Source organism: Anabrus simplex, chromosome 2 (assembly GCF_040414725.1).
Source record: "Anabrus simplex isolate iqAnaSimp1 chromosome 2, ASM4041472v1, whole genome shotgun sequence".
In the NCBI taxonomy this organism is placed as follows: domain Eukaryota; kingdom Metazoa; phylum Arthropoda; class Insecta; order Orthoptera; family Tettigoniidae; genus Anabrus; species Anabrus simplex.
Genome location: NC_090266.1, coordinates 830,501,258 through 830,517,852, shown reverse-complemented (window position 1 = coordinate 830,517,852; position 16,595 = coordinate 830,501,258). Strand labels below are relative to the sequence as shown.

Sequence of the window (16,595 nt, the reverse complement as noted above, 5' to 3'; positions counted from 1 at the left end):
GCCCTCCTGTCAATCTTAAATTTCTGGCAGTACAGGGAATCGAACCCTGGCCACCAAGAATGGTAGCTAATAGTTCTAACCGTTACGATACGGAAGCACCGTATTGGGGTACACCTATTCCAGCTTGTTAAATTTCGTGCCTTCTATAAGGCCGTCTATGTGAACAAACTTGAACCGTTGTATTACAAGATACTTTGGTCATCAACTGTTAGATGTCTCTACCATAGGTTTAACTGCTCCATCTAGCGGGGTAAACTATAATTATTTCTTTGCGCTTTTTAACCTGGTTCTTAGTATTGTTTTCCTTTTCATGTATCAAAGTTATCAAACTTCTGCTGATTCCTTTTTCTATAGCAATCAACCTATCGGAGACTTGTAAATATTTTCTCTAGCCAATTAAAATTGGGGGTGTGTACAGGAATCCAGCCTATCATTAAAAAGTTCTGGAAGTCCCCCCTCAAAAATACAATAAAAACTGGGCGCATTAGGACCGTATTGTCTGAATTAATCCAGTTATTGTGAGTGAGGCGTGTCCATAGGGAGGCAAGGGCGCTAGCGGCGTTCGGAGGCCCAGCAACTCAAGGTAATGGCAGAAATTTTATAAACATGTGATTGCTTGAGGGGAAGGTTTCAAAATCTTTTATTTATGTACATTTCTAAATTTGGTGGTTTAAATGTAGAATTTTCGGCAAGTCTGAGGACTCTGTTCTATTCCCTACTGGGAAATATGTAATGTAAGGGAACAAAGATTGATTACCCTCTGTTGGTTGCCATTCAACTTGGCATGAGGTGACTACAGTTTTTAAAACCTCTAAATTCCTTTAATCACATTTAGCTTTAATATTTCCTTTTTTGGTCACCCCGCTGTAGAATAGGTTTAGCCTCTGTATCATTGGGCCATAAGCCCACTTAGGGTTTTATGTATTTCTATAAGGAGGGCAAGTGTCTCGCCTCCTATCATTTTGTTTATGGCCAGTCATATTCAACCTTTTCTTCTTACCCTAAGGCCACTTAGTGTGGGCAATTATGCTCCTGTAAATTTATTGTTGTGTGTAGAATTGTTTCTGGTGTGAAGTTCCCTTGAGGAACAGAACGTTCTAAACTGTTAGTGATTCGGGAGATAGTAGGTTCGAACCCCACTGTCGGCAGCCCTGAAAATGGTTTTCCGTGGTTTCCTATTTTCACACCAGGCAAATGCTGGGGCTGTACCTTAATTAAGGCCACGGCCGCTTCCTTCCCAGTCCTCGCCCTTCCCTGTCCTATCGTCGCCATAAGACCTATCTGTGTTGGTGCGACGTAAAACAACTAGCAAAAAAAACCTGTTAGTGTAAATACTTTAATTGAGGACAATCGATGGACTCGTCAGGTGTGACTTGGTGCGCAATAAGAAATGTATGCCTTTACGAGGCTGGCCTATAGTACCTTTTGGAACTCAGACTCCTATGTCGTATAAATGATGAGAGCAAAACCTGTCCTTTGTAAAATACTGTTCCTGTCAAGAGCCATGCTGCTCTTTTCCATGTAAATCAATCAAGCTATTAACAATTGTAAATTTTGTACCTTATTTTCGGACTTTAAGTCATTGTTATTGCTAGAGGGACGAGCTCATTAATATTTTTGTTATTCATTCAGATTTTCTATTTTAAATTAGAAAAAAAGGAAAGAAATAAAATTTCTAAATTTGTTGTACCGGTATTAAGTTATCCTTTAGTTAAATCCTTGTCCACCCATTCAAAACCAGGCTATTCCTAATCCTCTGTGAGCCAGGGAAATCCCGTAACAATTATTATTAGTATTATTTTCCTTCATGATGAAGTCTTAGTAAGAGGTAGTCAAAGCCATCTTCCTATGTTATAGACAAGGAGTTGCTCCAAATACTCACCATCAGTCCAGGTCATCGCAGCGTCAAGATGACTTGGAACTCCTCTCCATCGGGTAATATTATGTGGGTATCCAGGATCCATCACTCCAGTTGTCTCGTTGTATCTCCAATACCGCTCACCACTGCAAGGTGATTTAGCCTCATTGTGTTTATTTGCAACATTAAGACTAACACAAATTTATATTATACATGTGTAAGTGTCGAGTCTCACCTGTACAGGAACGTTTTGCCATTCTTGCCCCAGACCATGCAGGCGTCGACATGGCTCAGATCGCTGGGTAGACCGTATTCCGTAATGGACCTCGGGCTTTCTACAAAGTTATCTCCATCGAACACCCAGTACATGTTACCTGTGATAAGTAATAAAATTGCAGTCGCTGAGCAATCAGGTGTTGGCATTTAAACGGATTCATAAGATATGAGAGATAACTTATTCATTTACTTTTCATAATTTGATACAGTTATGTCTCCGAAGGAATTACTAAGTTAAGTAATAATAATAATAATAATAATAATAATAATAATAATAATAATAATAATAATAATAATAATAATCAAAACATGCTATTTCTTAACTTCCATTCAATCGCTATAAATTCTGAAAGAAGTCAATGTCTGAATTTGTCCCGCAAAAGTTAAAGTTATTAATGTTCTGAAATCCAGCGTCAAGTTTTTGTCGCAATTAAATATACTCAAGTGATTAGCTGCCACCCCAGGAGGCTCAGGTTCGATTCCAGGCTCTGACATGAAATTTGAAAACTGGTACGAGGACTGGAACGGGGTCCACTCAGCCTCGAGAGGCCAACTCAGTAGAGTGGGTTCGATTCCCTCCTCAGCCATCCTCGTAGTGGTTTTTCGTGGTTTCCCACTTCTCCTCTAGACAAATGCCGGGATGGTACCTAACTTAAAGCCACAGCCGCTTCCTTGCCTCACCGGGCGACTTGGCCGTGCGGTTAGGGGCGCGCGGCTGTGAGTTTGCACCCGGGAGATAGTGGGTTCGAATCCCACTGTCGGCAGCCTTGAATATGGTTTTCCGTGGTTTCCCATTTTCACATCAGGCAAATGTTGGAGCTGTACCTTAATTAAGGCCACGGCCACATCCTTCCAACTCCTAGGCCTTTCCTATCCCATCGTCGCCATAAGACCTATCTATGTCGGTGCGACCTAAATCCACTAGCTTCCTTCCCTCTCCCTTCTGTATCCCTTCCGAACCTCTCCCCCCCCCCACAAGGCCACTGTTCAGCATAGCAGGTAAGGCCACCTGGGCGAGGTACTGGTCCTCCTCCCCAGTTCAATTCACCGACCCAAAGGACACTGCCCTTAAGGTGGCAGAGGTGGAATCCCTCGCTGAGTCCAAGGGAAAAACCAACCCTGGAGGATAAACGGATTAAGAAAGAAATAATAATAATAATAATAATAATAATAATAATAATAATAATAATAATAATAATAATAATAATAATAATAATAATAATAATAATAATATGCTATTTCTTAACTTCCATTCAATCACTATAGATTTTAAGAGAAGTCAATGTCCGAATTTGTCATGCAGGAGTTATTGAATGTTCTGAAAGTCAACGTCAAGTGTTTGTCGCAATTAAGCACACTCAAATGCACACTACCGATTCGTTGTCATAAGTTCAAAAGATGAACGAATAACGGACTACACCACTAACAAGGAAACTGCTTGTGTTGGGGGAAACCGATTGCGATTCATCTTCGTAGAATGATCTGTTAATAAATGTAATGGTAATAGTCATTTTTTAGGAAATTAATATTTACGTACTTAAAAAATAGTAATTTTTTGCTGTAGTTTTAAATACAACGTTGTGAATCGAAATCATCGATTTCAATGAAACTTGTTAGGATGACCATTAAGATATCAGAAAACTGCTGCACACCTGTCGTTGTAACAGAAGTTGTCCACAGCATAACAAGAGGAGTGATTCTGAACAGGAAATCGGCAGTGTCCTCAAAAAATATTATATTAAGAGCATATACGTCTTTATAATAGATGATCAAAATTGTATACTATACAGCATAATACAGGTATTTCAGCTTCCAATATAAACGATACAGAAGTATTTCAACCCTGTATTTCGGTACAATCATATGCTGTGCGTGTTAGTAAAGTAGGTAGGCCTATATAGAGTGTAAAATTCTGTTCGTGTTATCAAAAACCAAACTAGTTAGCCGTGCGTTTAGGGTCACGTTGCTGTGAGCTTGCGTTCGGAAGATGGTCGGCTCAGATCCCACCATCGACAACCCTGAAGGTTGTTTTCCGTGGTTTCCCATTTTCACACCAGGAAAATGCTGCGACTCTGCCTTAATTGTGGCAACGAATACTACCTTTCCATTCCTAGCCCTTTCCCATCCTAGCATCGGTGAAAACCTTCGATGTGTTAGTTCGATGTTAAACCTGCTGCAAAAGAAAAGTGTTGTCAAAATCTTATGTTCGGGATAAATTTTATGTAACATTAACATAGAACTATCGGTATATTTCTATGGAGCATACTCATCATAATCTAAATCATCATCAACTAACTGTTCCGATCGGCCCGGCTATTCATTATTATAACACTACCGATAAATTAACGGTGAAGTGAATTTTTCCATTAAAGTAAGGTTATGTTAATTAATAATTTATTCAAGTTTCATTGAAATCTGCCTAGTTCAACCGTGTGAGATCGAATACAGCATGTAAATCTTGTTAATGTACCTTAAGCATGTATCCTGTGACATTAATGGTTTTCTATTTATAGAAGATGAATAATTCTTGTTTCAAAACTGGAATTATACTGAATTATTAATTCTGTACCTGAGAGCTAAGCCAACCTAAGACATATTTTAGTCATTTTATGAAACTTAGAGCCATACAAACGTAAGTCCACTGTCATTTTATTTTATGGCAATTAAATAATAATTAAGCATTCTAAATGTGAATTATATTAGTGAATGTGTTCAGTGATCAAAATTACACAAAAATATATCAACTAGAACGTTGAACATTAATTGTCTTTGTCACAAGGCAGCAAAAATATTCTACAACAGAAGTCTGTCCTCTCTCCTGTAAAATTACCAAAATGTGACTTACGTTGGTTTAGCTCTCAAGTACAGAATGTACAGATATGCCGACAGTGGAGTTCGAACCCACTCTCTCCCGAGTGCAAGCTGACAGCTACGTGACCCAAATATTATTATTATTATTATTATTATTATTATTATTATTATTATTATTATTATTATTATTATTATTATTATTATTATTATTATTATTATTATTAAAGAAGAGAGAAACTAAGTAGATGTACAGATTTGTACCTGAGAGCTAAGCCAACGTAAGTCACGTTTTAGTCATTTTGCAGGAGAGAGGAAAAAAGTCAATTGAACAGCATTTTTGCTGTATTATGATTTAGGCAATAAATGTCCATCATTGTTCTTGATATAGTTTATGTAATTCTGATCGCTGAACATATTCACTAATAACATTTACATTTAAAATGGTTCATTATTATTTTATTGCCATAAAAATAAAATGACAGTGGACTTACGTTGGATCAGCTCTCAAGTACAGAATTGACCTAAAGTGATGTGACATTATGCTTAAGATAAAATGTGTAGGTTTAACGTTTTCCTCGTTTGCCAAAGGTCGCTTTAGGTGTATCCTTTCTTGACACAATTTTGGCATATCGACGTCATTTAAGATCGATAGTAGATAAGGGGACGTTTTGAACACATAATGTCGTTACGCCAGGAAATATAGTATATGAAATATTACAAGCTGAAACTCTGGCCGGAAAAGCTTTGGCACTTGAGGTTGAATACAGTATCATGCAGTGTAAGACACAGCAAGAGAATGTTATGTGTTGTGGGTCAGCATTATCACATACCGGGTTTCCGAGGCGTAATGAAGGTTAGTTTCTTTTCTGTAGTACTTTTTGGATTCTATTTCCAAATAATAGCATTAGTCTAAAACTATCTGAAAGAGCTACATAAAGTATAATTCAGTTTCTCTTACCTGTGAATAAGATAATATTCTGATCGGTCTCTCTCTGATATGCACAATCAATCTTTCTAATTGTCTCCGGAAATTTCCAGAAAATATGGCGAAACTTTACTGGATATCCCGGTTGTAGTTCATTTCTATCTGATAAGCGCCACGCAAACTGTAAACAGAAGATATTCGAAGAATAAGAGCAAGTGCGACTTTTACTGCAACGTATTGGGTAAGGTAATAAAAAACAATACACTAGTATAATGTATTATCATTTTAGCTGTACTTTTAGTACGCCTGTTCAATTTTTTAACTTTTTGCGCATAACCTCAATTTTACTCATCCGGGAAGCCTTAACCCTACATTATCCCGGTTAATCGAGAGTTGAGTGTACTTATAAAATCGAAGTAGTGACAGGCTTAATAGATATATAACCAATAATTATTAAACACTGTTTTAACTTTCACTCATCTGGGCAATGTGCGTATCTATGTGGAATCCTCAGCCCAAAATCTAGTTGGACCTCCAATAGATCCATCATCAGCTGCCATAGGTACCCTAAGAGTCACGGAAGAGTTTTACCAGGGATATGGGGATTAAAGTAATTCCCTCATTGAACCAGAAGGTGCTGATACAGATCAACCTGATAAGTCAACTGAAATATGTACTCTAAGAATTCGAAATAGTGACACTTTCATACTATTTATCACTAGGACTGGCTACATAGAGAACTTCGTTACTAGAATTGCTCATACTTCTACTGAACTCATATTATCAAAACAAGGATGAGAATGAGACAGATAAATGAAAGTAACAATCTTGATCCAGCCCATACCTGGAAAGACAGTACACTCTGTACACAGTACCTCACCAGACAGATATCTGGGCAAATTGACAATGTATTTAATATTTGCTGTACGTTATATATATAAATAACACGAGGAAAGAACTGAAATCACATATAAATATTTCTCGGATGATATTATGCCGCATAGAGTAATAAATAAGTTACAGGATTGTGAGCGATTGATAAAGGACGTCGATAACGTTGTGAGATGATAGCAGACAATGGTAAGACTGTAAGCGGGGTGAAAAGTCGGGTTGTAATTATCACTAAGGAGAAAAGTCCTGTCAGTTTTAATTACTGTTTTGATGGGGTGGAAGTACCTTATGGGGATCGCTGTAAGTACTTAGGTGTTAATAATAAAGAAGGAACTTTGTTGGGATTAGCGGATTTTAAATAAAGTTACAGATTTCTTCATATGATTATGAAGGTATTTAGTGGTTATAGCAGGGATGTAAAGGAGAGGATGTATAAATAATTGATAAGAACCCATCAATAGTATGGTTCCAGTGTATGGGACCCTCACCAGAATTACTTGATTCGAGAACTGGGAAAGATCCAGAAGAAAGTGGCACGATTTTTCTAGAGGTTACCACAAAAGAGTAGTGTTACGAAAATGTTTCAGGCTGGGAAGACTTGAGAGTAAGGAGACGAGCTGCTCGACCAAGCGGTATGTTTCGAGCTATCAAGGTAGAAATAGCATGGAATGATATTATAGAAGAAAAAACTTGAGCGGAGATTTTCAAAGAATGAAGACAAAGTTGAAATTCAAGCGGACAACTCGGGGCAAATATTCGTTTATAGGAAGAGGAATTAAGGATTGGAATAACTTGCCACTGGAGATGTTCAACAAATTTCCATCTTCTTTGAAATTGTTTAAAAAAAAGTGAGGTAAGCAATTGATAGGGAATCTGTCCCCTGGGTGAAAAACATAAATGCAGGTCTGTGGTGACTGAGAAGAGAAGCCAAACCCACAATAAAAATATAATATTAAATGATGTGAATTCTTGTTCCAACGTAGCTTATAGATTTAGAAATAATATTATAAAATAAACAAGGAAGATTTGGGAGTCTTTGAATTTTCATTTTACTTTCCTTAACAATGTGTAAACTGAAGTTTGTCTACTACTCAGTCCTGTTTTTTTATATGGGGTCAGGGATGAGTTGGGATGAAGGTATATAAAGCGTGTCTTTACGGCCGATGCCCTTCCTGCCACCAATCTCCGTTGAGGAGATAATGGTGAATGTAACTGTGTAAGGAGGTGGAAGGAAGAAACCGAAACGAGATCTGTCCCGGCATTTTTCCTGGAAGTGAAAATGGGAAACCACAGAAAACCATTTATACTTCAACACGCCGTTTAGAATAAATGACATCATAGTTATCAGGTAATGATATCTCCAGCAAGAAATGTATCAGTGTATATACAGCATGGTCGTAACTTAACCCATTAACACGTGATTAATTTGCTTAGAAAAGCACCTAGAAGTTCGATTATTTTACACTGTAGATTATGAACGCTAGAAAGTATTTAAAGAACAACTTGCAACCAGCAACTTTCGAGTTACATGTTACATTCCTACATTTAACTGAACGAGTTGCCTAGCCGAGGCTGCGAAGGCACATGCAGTTCACCCGGAAGGACATGGGCTCGCTTCCCAGTTAGGAATTCGCAATATTAAGAAACAAGATTTGCACCTAAGGAAAGGTACATGACTCTGAGATTCACTAATTCTACACCAAAAATGAGTACAAGGTGAATTCCTGGGAACAAAAGCATCTAGACATACAGCTAACCGCTATATCCTACTTAGTACCGAAATTAGGAATAGTGGAAGCCTTTACCTTCCACTGTTCCAAGACCATCCGTGGACTGTGCGGATATGGCGCGGCTTTCTTTGCTTTTACCTGAACTGAAGTATTTTACTGTTGATAGTTTACCGATCGTTGTCAACGATGCTGGAAGGAGGGAGCGGCCTCGTTCTCAACGCTTTCACCCTTGAAACAATTGAATCCTTTTTCCTAAAACTGCACATGTCACTTATTTTGCAAAATGGAGTTATGGTCAGGAACCCACGTATTAAGTGTGGAGCTGTCATTTCAAGACGAAACCGCACATGTCAATGTATTTTTTACATGTCTGCCTATACCCACTGAATGCGGCTTGATCCTTCATAGAAGGTATGGTGGTACATACTTTCAAACTTGGAACCGGTAATTCAAATATCGTAAGCCTTGCTACACAGTTGGCATGCCCAGAAGGACGAGTACTGATTGATCAAAAGAAACTGCAAAGCATAAAGGAATAATGGAGTACATTCCAGCACAACATAGCGAGTTTTACAGTCAGATTCTCAGCTGACCTACTACTACAGGAGAGAATGATAAATGAAATTATTTTGGGTCAGACTATCATTTGTACCCGTTCTTCGCACGGGAATCTGCAGTGGATTACATGTTTCCTTCAGGAATTTATGCGAAGTAACATGGCTGTATTCGCCTCTTACCCGGAGGCCCCAGGTTCGATTCCCGGCCAGGTCAGGGATTTTTACCAGGACCTGAGGGCTGGTTCGAAGTCCACTCAGCCTACGTGATTAGAATTGAGGAGCTATCTGACCGTGAGACAGCGGCCCCGGTCTAGAATGCCAAGAATAACAGCCGAGATGATTCGTCGTGCTGATCACACGACACCTCGTAATCGGCAGGCATTCGGGCTGAGCAGCGGTCGCCTGGTAGGCCAAGGCCCTTCAAGGGTTGTAGTGCCATGGGCAAAAAAACATGGCTCTATTCACACGTCTAATGCAACATGTCAAAATGATATTTTCCTACGACAGCACGTGGCAGTAACGTGAAATGTGATGAAGCTGAACAAGGTGGAGGGAGAATGAGCTTGATCTCCGAATTTATTGTACGGTACATTTCCTGGTCCAGTGATTTTTAAATAATATGCATATTGAAACCTACTCCTGGATGAGTAGACTCTAAATATGAAGTTTCGTCGAGATATAATCGAGTGTAAAATAAAATTTTTAAAATGTCTTCTGGTTTTCCTATAAACCCCCAGTCTGTTGGGTGATTTTTAAATGATATGCATATCGAAACCTGCTCCTGGATGAGTATAAATATGAAATTTTTTGGAGATATAATGAACAGTATAAAAGGAAATAGAAAAATCTCTTTTGGTCTTCCAATAAACCCTCCAGTTTATTCAGTGATTTTTAAATGACAGTATATACATATCAAAATCTGCTCCTAAATGAGTTGGCTTTAAATATAAAGTCTGGTCGAGATCTGTCCAGCCGTTTACCCGCGATGGTGGAACGAACGAACGAACGAACAAACAAACAAACAAACGGACACGAAAACTAAAAACCAATGATGCGGTCTTGAGTTGCCCTAAAAAGCATAAATATACCAAAATAAGGTAATATAAATGAAATTACAAACAGCGGAGCCCCCTACAATTTTATTTATAAGATAATGTAAATTAGTGGTCTAGAATAAACGACTGTGTGAACATTCAAAAGTAATTTCCGAATATTTGAAAAAAAAACATGTCACGGCTGAAAAACCTTAATCTAAGGCAAAACATTGAAAACCAGTATTTTTTTCTTCATGAAAGAACGCTAACATTAATATTCTCTAACCGTTAGGGGCTTTGTTTCTTACTCCTTTATATACTGTACTGGCTCTAAACGTGATATTGGGTAGAAACTCTGTTTTTGTGACATGTGCTTCTTTAAAAAAAAAAAGTCGATTCAGTTAGACTCACAAACATCACTCATTCAGGTACGTTTATCACCTGAGTCTGAGTCCATGTTATTTCCACTGTCGACAATAAAATGACAAACTCTTTCTTCTTCCTTAGAATGAATGAAATCTCGCTTTACTCTAAGAACAAGGTGCAACGCAATTGCACAAATTTCCTGTGAACGCACCAATGCTACTTGCGAACGTAATATTACTGTAGAAAATCAAAATTGAAATAAATCTTTAGTCAGAGAATATTAATACCAACATATGATGTACAATAAAGCACTTGGTGCTAGGTACCGCGAACGCTCTTGCAGTGGCTAGATATTGGGTAGAAACTGTGTTATTTTCCTTGTATTCATAGTTCCAGTATGGTCATTTGTAATTTTAATTGTATATAAGTTAATTTAGAATACTCTTAACACTTTTGACTCAAATATATGTATGCGTTACAAATTAATAGACACGACACGGCTGTACCGTCATTCAGAAATGGTTGGAAACTCCTGAGGATATTCTTTCTTGTTAATTAATTAATTAATTAATACATTCCAATTGGCTGAAAGGTCACCGTACCAGCCTTCAGTCCAGAGGGTCCCTCGTTGGATTCCCGGACGGGTCGGGGTGTTTTAACACTGTACATTTAATTCCTCGAGCGCTCAGGGACTGGGTATTTGTGTTCTATTACTATTCATATTCGTTTAAATACAACTCATCAAATCTTCATAGAAACACATGCCTCCACATAGCGTTGGCATCAGGAAAGGCATCCGGCCGTAAAACTGATCCAAATCCAAACAAACTGACGACCCCAGGTAACGAAGAATAAGAAGAAGACATTAGGGAGAGATAAATCTTTAACATAATTTTTACTGTAAGCCACGTTAAATTTCACGCCTTACCTCTTCTTTGAAGACAAATAATTCGCTCCGTAGGAGAGCAATGGCATCGAAATGGCCACTGCATATATCAGGTACTGCCGGAACTGTAGGCCTCGGACGTGGTGTTGTGTGCCGAAGGTGGTCATCTACTGTCTCATCATCTCCCACGAACGTAACATTTGGTTTTGCTGTAGGAGAAGGTGACGATGGTGGAAGTGTCGGATGGCCGTCGTTGGAATCCGAAGATGTGGTGTTTCTTTTGCGGCCTTCACTACCATCCTCGTCCTCAACTTCCACAGATGTATCATCTTCATTCCCAGGATCGACGTCTTTATCGTCAGCATCAACATCTTTGTTACCATCATTATTGTCGTAATCGTCATTATTGTCCGCATCATCTCGATCATGGTCATGATCTTGATCATCGTCTTCACCTCGTTCTTCATCCTCGTTGCTTCCTCCAGCCGGTATTTCTTTATCACCTTCAAGGTTCCTAGAAACTAAGAATAAATGTTAAGACTGTTATAGGATTTAGCTTATTAATCCGAGGTAGGCAGGTTGGTTAGTAAAATTTAGTTATATCTAACATTCAAGAAAGAAAGAAAGAAAGAAAGAAAGATAGTGATAGGTATATAAAAGCACACTTTTGTTCACGAAAATAATTTGAAATGAAAATAACTTTTTGCAGGTTGACCTCGTCTAGTTCTGTAACCATCTTAGGAGTTCCTTTCCTTAAAACAGAAATAAGATAATAAGAGGAAGGTGCTGTCTTGTGCCATGGTCATATTTTGACGAATGCCGACGTTTCAAGTCTTTCTTGACGACGTCTGCTATAGATTTGGTAAAAATGAAATGGCTCATGGCTTTTAGTGCCGGAATGTCCGAGGACAAGTTCGGCTCGCCAGATGCAGGTCTTTTAATTTGACCTGCGCGTCGTGATGAGGATGAAATTATGATGAAGACGACACATACACCCAGGCCCCGTGCCAGCGAAATTAACAAATTATGATTAAAATTCCCTAGCCTGCCAGGAATCAAACCCGGGACCCCTGTGACCAAAGGTCAGCACGCTAACCATTTAGCCATGGAGCCGGACGTAGATTTGGTGAAACATCGACGTTCATTAAAATGCCACTACAACGAAGAAAATACCTTTCTTTTAGATGCCAGCCTTGAACACCTAAGTCACTACAAGCAACATTTACTTTGAAGTGTGACTTACAAAGGAAGTCTTTGAGATAATACACTCCGATTTTGTTCACAGTTTGCTTGCTGGTAGGTGAGCTATAGTACATTCAAAAACTAGAAACCATAGACCTATGGAAACCGTTACGGGAATTGTATTAATAACCCAATATGTGTTTCGTAATATTGCGCAACAGGTTCGAAGCAGTGACAGAGAGACGCCAGTTCTTGAGGCAAGTCTAGTGAAGCCGAGTGAGTTGAAACCAGAAGGGAATTCCCTTTAATCATTTTGAACTAGATATTACCAGTTTCAGGACAGGTTTTTCTCCGGGTACTCCGGTTTTCCCTGTCATCTTTCATTCCAGCAACACTCTCCATTCTCATTTCATAGCATCTATCATTCATTAATTAATAAATCACTTTGGGAGTGGCGACCCCATCGTAATAATAGCCTATATCTGCTTCATTCATTACATCCCTGACCCGGTCAATGACTGGAAAACAGGTTGTAGGTTTTCATTTTCATTACCAGTTTCAGAGCAAAGATAGATAGAGAGAGAGAGTGAGAGAGAGAGAGAGAGAGTGTGTGTGTGTGTGTGTAGGAATCGACTTAGCCACGCCTCCCAGTATTACCAAATCAGGAAGGGCAACCTTGGATCTAATATAACTGTAAAATCACGTAATTGCAACACATGAAATTTGTACGGAGGTTAGAATCATATGAGGTGCTAATATTTCAGTCACAGTGAAACTAAGCATAATTGCGGGAGGAAAGTTTCCCCAAAACAGACGCTAGCCCCGTGCCCAGCCATCCTAAGATGGGGAATCCACCTTTGGAGAGCCAAGGGTGCGATGGATTCATGAATTAATTAACGATCGAATTCGACTCCACCAGGCTTTACTTGTCATTGGAAATCGTCGGCTGCACGTTGACTGTATCGCCTGCGTCATACGACTCCGAGATAAGAGTTACACCCATGTCGGTGGGGATAGACGAGCCCGCCAACTTATGTCTTGGGGGTGATTATTTAATCTCGAGTGAGAAGAGGATTTTTGTGCGATTGTGAAAGGACGTTAAATAGTGATATGCACGGAAATGAATCAGTATAAATATGTTTATGAGCAAATCCGAGAACACGTAACGTCTAGAAATGATAGTGTGTGTTTTAGCGAGCAGACTTTGTGAACATTCCTATGCGAGTGTACAGATCATTCTTATTATTGTCATCACTTGGAGACTTGGCACTAGGAATATCAAATGTGATCAAAGTCAGAAAACGTACGCCGTGTTAATAGTATACAAGAATCAGTAGCCCGGTTGGGAGTAGAACACATACTTTACAAGCAAGTGCGGGAGTCTCATAATATTGAACCGTGCCGTAATTGTGTGGCAGAACGCTAACTTCCTAATCATTGTGTGTCTGTGTGGTGAGCACCAATAGGATACGTTGTGTTATAACAAGGTTTCCATTACAGCAGTCATTACCGCTGGAAGGTGGACTTTCATCATGGTCAGCGGATTGAGACCGAACCTAGGATCATCAAAACAGTGATCACAGCAGCCGTTATGGAGCTGTAAATCATCACGCAAGCCTCCCGAGGCTCGACTGAAGTTCAGCACAACAACACGATGAGTACACTTTAAATTATTAAGTAGTTAGTGGATGCGGGGTTATTTTCCGTTTGTATAATGTAACGTAGACCTAGCAATGGCCATATCCAGGGTCACTTAGGATAGGATTTTGAGTGCGTTATAGTTCGTTTCTTTTCGAAGAGCTCCCTTGGATCTTTGTTATTGTGGTTTATTAATCCTTCGGAGTAAATAATGTGTTTTAAGGAGGGGGAAGTTTAGTTAGAAACGTCCTAAAGTTTGAGAGTGCTTCAGATGGGAGGAAACGAGCTATCCTTGTAAATATTGCCTTACGAATGAGCTTCATGAGTGAGTTATTTAGATATCTAATGCATGAGGAATAGTGTCTTCGATAATGCACGCAATCAGGCGTGTAGAAGTGAGGGCACTCTATCGTAATTTACTTCGCATGTCTGTCGCATAGTTTAGTTGTCTGTACTAATGCTGTGGGTTGTGTGACGCACCATGGACATGAACCCAGTCCTCCTATTAGCTAGAATTCTCGTTGAGATGACGATTTATTTTGCGACCCCTGTAAAGATAGTATTGGCATAAAGGAATCCAATAATAAGGTCAGGGGGGATTTCTTGTTTTTATATATGCATTCCTCTGATTAGAACCCAGGAATCGAGAGAGGAAGCATAGTGGATCGAGTGATAATAAGAAATAATGGCTTGACAAAGTGTAATCGTGCTAGAAAGGTACGGATATTTATATTAAATGTGGTCCGTTGAGCGAATGCCCCAAGTCTTAATGAGAGGCGAGAAAACGCCGTCTTTGTACCGAGTTCAAAAGGGGCTTTGAAATAATGCGGTTACGAGAATTCATAGACCGCCCATTGAAAGGGGCCAGCCTGCAATATGACAGTTGGCAGATCACAACTGGGTTGAACGAGGGGGAAGGATTCCGCCCTCGCTTGAAAAAGTCCGGCAATGTAAAAAGAAGCTAATCTTCACCACTAACGAGTCGAAGGACTCTTCGAGCAAACATAATGAGATCTTTCTTTTACTCCAATTATTTATGCATGGATCAGTAATGGTATTTTGCAAATAAATGAACGCCAGATTGATAAGAAGTCTTTTCCTCTCCTATAAAATAGATTAAGGAGAAATTTTCAGAGGCCCAATTGTGACAAGCAGAAGGTTGCCCAAAATTAGGTGTCTCCGTTTGTGTTGCATTTATTTTGTCCTTATGAGGTTAAATGTTAGTTTAGATAATCACTCAAAGTTGGCTTCATTTTTTGTGTGTGTGTGTTTATGTAAAAAGAATTCTCCTAGTGTCGGAGAGGGACTATAACTTCAATCGTCGCATTCTCTATAGCTACATTTGTTAGAGCATATTCTATTTAATATTCAAGAATTGAGGTGAACTCATCTAAATAAATGAATAATCATCCCGATAGAAGTTCTTAATAAATTTGAGCGGAGATTCGCCTCCGAATTTAGATCCATATGACCAAATCTACAGTGCAGTATTATGTTCATTATTTATTTTCCGAGAGTAATTAGAATTATATTAGCATTTATACCGATTTTATTTTTTCGTAGAATACGCATTCTTTGTTTCTTCTGCTAAGCTAGACTTATAGTGGCTCCAAGAAGTATTCGTCTGGTAACCTACGTAAAGTTATGAGTTTAGTTATGACGTCCATAATATAATGCCTTACCGACGTAAATGTAATCTAACGGTTGAGAATGTACGGATTTCATATTCGTTAAGAAGAAGCCAATGAACAGCAATAATCGTAAGTTATTACCATTAAAAGCGACATCTATCCTCCAATATGTATTCGACCGCATGCACTATTCAAATATCGTAGGCTAGCCCGCAGCTCATCCTTGGCAGACACCGACGTCATGTGTGTGTTATAGTTTGTGCAAGGCGTGGGGAAGAATGGGACCGAAAAACAAGGAAATGTCAGAGGAGGAACGCCGGATTGCCGTACGTCAATTTAAAGCAAATAAATCTTAAAAAGACATTAGTGAACTTCTCTGCAGACCAATTACAACAGTAGGAACCATAATATACAGGTTTACTAAAACACAAAAATACCAAAATGCTCCCCGAAAAAGCCGTTCACCTATCTTGACAGAGAAGAAAAAGTGGCTAGTGGTCCGTCAGGTTAAAAGGGATACAAAATTGAGTGCCCTGAAATTAAAAGTTCAGGTCACAAATGAATTAGGAAAGAGTGTTTCAGAGAATACTGTAAGGAATGTTCTCTACGCAGCTGGCTTTCATGGATGAACAGCCCATAGAAAGCCGTACATTAACAAAATGAATAGAAAGAAGAGACGTACATTTTCAGAAACCAACAAAAATAAGGACTTTTTGGAATTATGGAAAAGGGTCATCTTCACAGACGAAAGTAAATTTAATATTTTCAAGTCGGACGGGTGAGTGACGGCTTGGAGACAAAAGAACAGTG

The 16,595-nt window shown here is 39.0% G+C and overlaps 1 protein-coding gene across 1 annotated transcript in view; it reads right to left on the bottom strand.

The window, feature by feature from the left end:
- The window catches only part of LOC136863704 (matrix metalloproteinase-25), a 72,921-nt gene that overhangs the window by 10,740 nt on the left and 45,586 nt on the right, over window positions 1-16,595 (bottom strand). Inside the window, exons 7-10 of the mRNA XM_067140061.2 lie at window positions 11,377-11,855; window positions 5,904-6,051; window positions 2,094-2,232; window positions 1,883-2,004 (exon numbers count right to left, since the gene is read on the bottom strand). Coding sequence (XP_066996162.2) covers window positions 1,883-2,004; window positions 2,094-2,232; window positions 5,904-6,051; window positions 11,377-11,855 — 888 coding nt within the window. The remainder of the gene's footprint in view (window positions 1-1,882; window positions 2,005-2,093; window positions 2,233-5,903; window positions 6,052-11,376; window positions 11,856-16,595) is intronic.